Source organism: Pinus tabuliformis, chromosome 6, assembly GCF_031772625.1.
Source record: "Pinus tabuliformis cultivar Carrire ecotype Pingquan chromosome 6, CPIR1, whole genome shotgun sequence".
NCBI classification, from domain to species: Eukaryota; Viridiplantae; Streptophyta; class Pinopsida; order Pinales; family Pinaceae; genus Pinus; species Pinus tabuliformis.
In genome coordinates, this window is record NC_142292.1 from 1,257,167,304 (window position 1) to 1,257,170,279 (window position 2,976).

Genomic DNA, 2,976 nt, shown 5'->3' on the forward strand with positions numbered 1-2,976 from the left:
ATTGCATATGGATAATGAATGAGTATGGGCTTCATTAAGTATAAAGGATAAATGCATTTTACTTGGTTGCGAAACACAAACTAAGTAAGGACAAGTGAATTAGGCGTAGTCCACGAAGGTGAGTATTGGTGAAAAGAAAGCGTTCGATGGTGCCGCACCTCGCTATAAGCAGTTGGAAGAGCACCGCAGGTGTAGGGTCGTGACAGGGGGCACCCTCGTGCAGGCGCCACCCGGGCCGCCCGCGCCCTCGCCCGGCAGGCAGGGCGATTCTCGGAATCGCCCTGCCTGTCGGGCGAGGGCGCGGGCGGCCCGGGTGGCGCCTGCACGAGGGGCGCTGTCACGCCCCCAATTCTTTTTTTTTTCTTAATTGGGCGGGTGCGGCACCGCCTAAGCCATTAAGATATTCCATCATTAACAAACTTTACGGGCTACGCCTTAAAAATTCACAGCAATTATGAATTTATAACATTAACATGTGAAAACCATTAACAATGCTTGATAATAACATCAACATAACAATGATCAACACGGTAATATGATAAAAATCATCTTTTATTACAATGGTAATATTTTACAACTCGAGAGGGCGACCGCCCGTGCACGCCCGCACGGCGGTTCGCCAAGACTCCACCAAAACCCAAGTAATAATATGTAATACCCAACCCTCGTGTCGTCGGGCAGGTGGGCGCACCGTGCACGGCCCTACCGCCACTCACACGATGAGCCAATACAACGCGCCTCTACACGGACCCGACGTTGGCGGGTGGGCGCATCACTGCCAACACTTCTGCTACACGAACTGGTGGTCGGGCGGGCGTGTAAACCCCGTGCACGACCCACTACCCGCACCCAATGTATAACTCCACACCAACCGGCGTTGGGCAGGGGGGCACACCGTGCACAACCCTACCCAGCCACAACCCGGTCCAAGTGTTATACCACCGTGCGCACTCCGAACTTCAGACCCGAACTTCGCCCGACCTCTACCCGACTCGGCGGGCTCACCCGCTGCGGTTGCGCCTGTACAGATCCGCACTACCGAGAATTCTAACTCGACTTCGCCCGACCTCTGCCCGGCTCGGCGGGCTCATCTGCTGCGAATAGCTACGTCCTCTAACAAGTGCGCACTATTCCTTAGGAGGATGAGAGCAATGTGAGTTGCTGCCAAATGAAGCTCTGTGCCATCCATATATACGCTAGCTTACCATTCGGTGAAGGGGTGTCAAGCCCTTAGGCCGACCCCTTAAATTCGTTATACAAAGCCCCTGCCTTAGTTTTATTTCACGTCGGCCCTTGCCCATGGCAAAGCTTCCAATGCATGGTATAAGGCTTCGGCCTTTTTCCACTTCGCACTAAGTGTAACACATAGCCATGAGTTCGTCGCATTGTTTTGTCGCAGGCTGGAACCGTCGTTTACCACCGCCCGCTCGTCGCATAGGTCGCCCGCCCCTCGGGCGCGGGTCGCCCTCGGGTCGCCCGCCCATCGTGCACGGGTCGCCCTCGGGTCACCCGTTTGTCCTTCACGAGTTAGAGGAGCGTGCGCCCGGGCAGAGCTGCAGGGCGCTACATTCTCCCCCACCAGAAGTCATTGTCGTCCTGACAATTCCTGCTCTTCTCCTCAACTTTCTGTCAAACTTCTCGATCGTGTTCTTCCATCTCCAAAGTGAATCCTCCGTCTCCCAGATCTCCTCTTCTGGTGCATCCTTCCATCTGCAAAGAAATTCCCGTCGTCGATGGCAACCAACACCAGTAGTTCTGAGACTCACAATCTTCTCCAACTCTAGTCCTGGTCTGTCCACAATCTCGGCTGGTCCTCTCGTTGGTTCAAATCTCTCTGGATGATCTGAATCAAGTCGACACTTCTTCAACTGGCTCACATGAAAAACTGGGTGTTTCATGTTCATATGGCGTGGAAGTTCCAGCTCATAAGCAACTTCCCCCACTTTCTTCTTTACCGGGAATGGTCCCTCATATTTCCGTGTCAGTTTGCTTGTCGTCCCCTTGGCCGGCTGAAACTGCTCTCCGGTAATCCTGAGAAACACCATGTCCCCCTCACCAAAGTGTGCTTCCCGTCTCCCACGATCAGCATACTTTTTCATCCTCCTTGCAGCATCGTGCAAGCGCAACCGTGCCAACTCCAAGGTCTCCTCCCAAGCCTTCATGAATCTCTTCGCATGAGGGCTTCTCAAGAAGCCTCCCGTCACTACGGTATGTGGTGCAACCGGCATCTGTCCATTTACCAACTCAAATGGACTATACCCTGTTGCAGAACTCTTTTGAATATTGTAGCTAAACTGGGCAATATCCAAGAGTTCAGGCCAATTCTTCTTATCAGCCGTTACATAATGTCGCAAGTAGTCCTCCAGTAGTGCGTTGATCCTCTCGGTCTGCCCATCTGTCTGTGGATGGTAACTCAAACTCATCAACAACTCTGTCCCGACCATCTTGAACAATGTGGTCCAAAATCTCCCTGTAAATCGCGGATCCCTATCCGACACAATACTCAACGGCATTCCCCAATACTTCACTATGTTCTTAAAGAACAACTCCGTTGTCCGCTCATCTCCACAAGGTATCTTTGTAGGAACAAAGACAGCATACTTGGAAAAACGATCGACCACGACCATAATCCCATTATACCCCTGAACCTGTGGTAACTGAGTGATGAAGTCCATTGAGACACTCATCCATGGCCTCTCTGGAATCGGTAAGGGCTGCAACAGTCCTCCTGATCTCTGATTATCCGATTTGTCTTGCTGACAAATTATGCACGTATGTACATACTCCTCCACATCCTCTCTCATCTTCTCCCAAAAGAACCCCCTCTCCAACAATGCCAAAGAACGACGATGCCCTGGGTGTCCAGCCCATGGAGAATCGTGGCACTCCCTCAAAAGGTGTCTCCTGAGTCCAGATGACTTTGGAACATAGAGTTGGTTTCCGAAGAACAGGAACCCATCTCGTAGGAAGAATTTC

At 51.9% G+C, this 2,976-nt stretch overlaps 1 protein-coding gene across 1 annotated transcript; it reads right to left on the reverse strand.

Moving 5' to 3' along the window:
- Positions 1-1,520: 1,520 nt before the first annotated feature.
- On the reverse strand, positions 1,521-2,099 carry LOC149263225 (uncharacterized). The gene has a single exon (XM_089386988.1). It carries the CDS (start codon positions 2,097-2,099, stop codon positions 1,521-1,523), a length of 579 nt encoding a protein of 192 aa, XP_089243114.1.
- Positions 2,100-2,976: the final 877 nt, after the last annotated feature.

Bases quoted from the DNA above. Each gene is read 5' to 3' on its own strand.
- LOC149263225 (XM_089386988.1), bottom strand. From the start codon at position 2,099: ATGAAAAAGTATGCTGATCGTGGGAGACGGGAAGCACACTTTGGTGAG.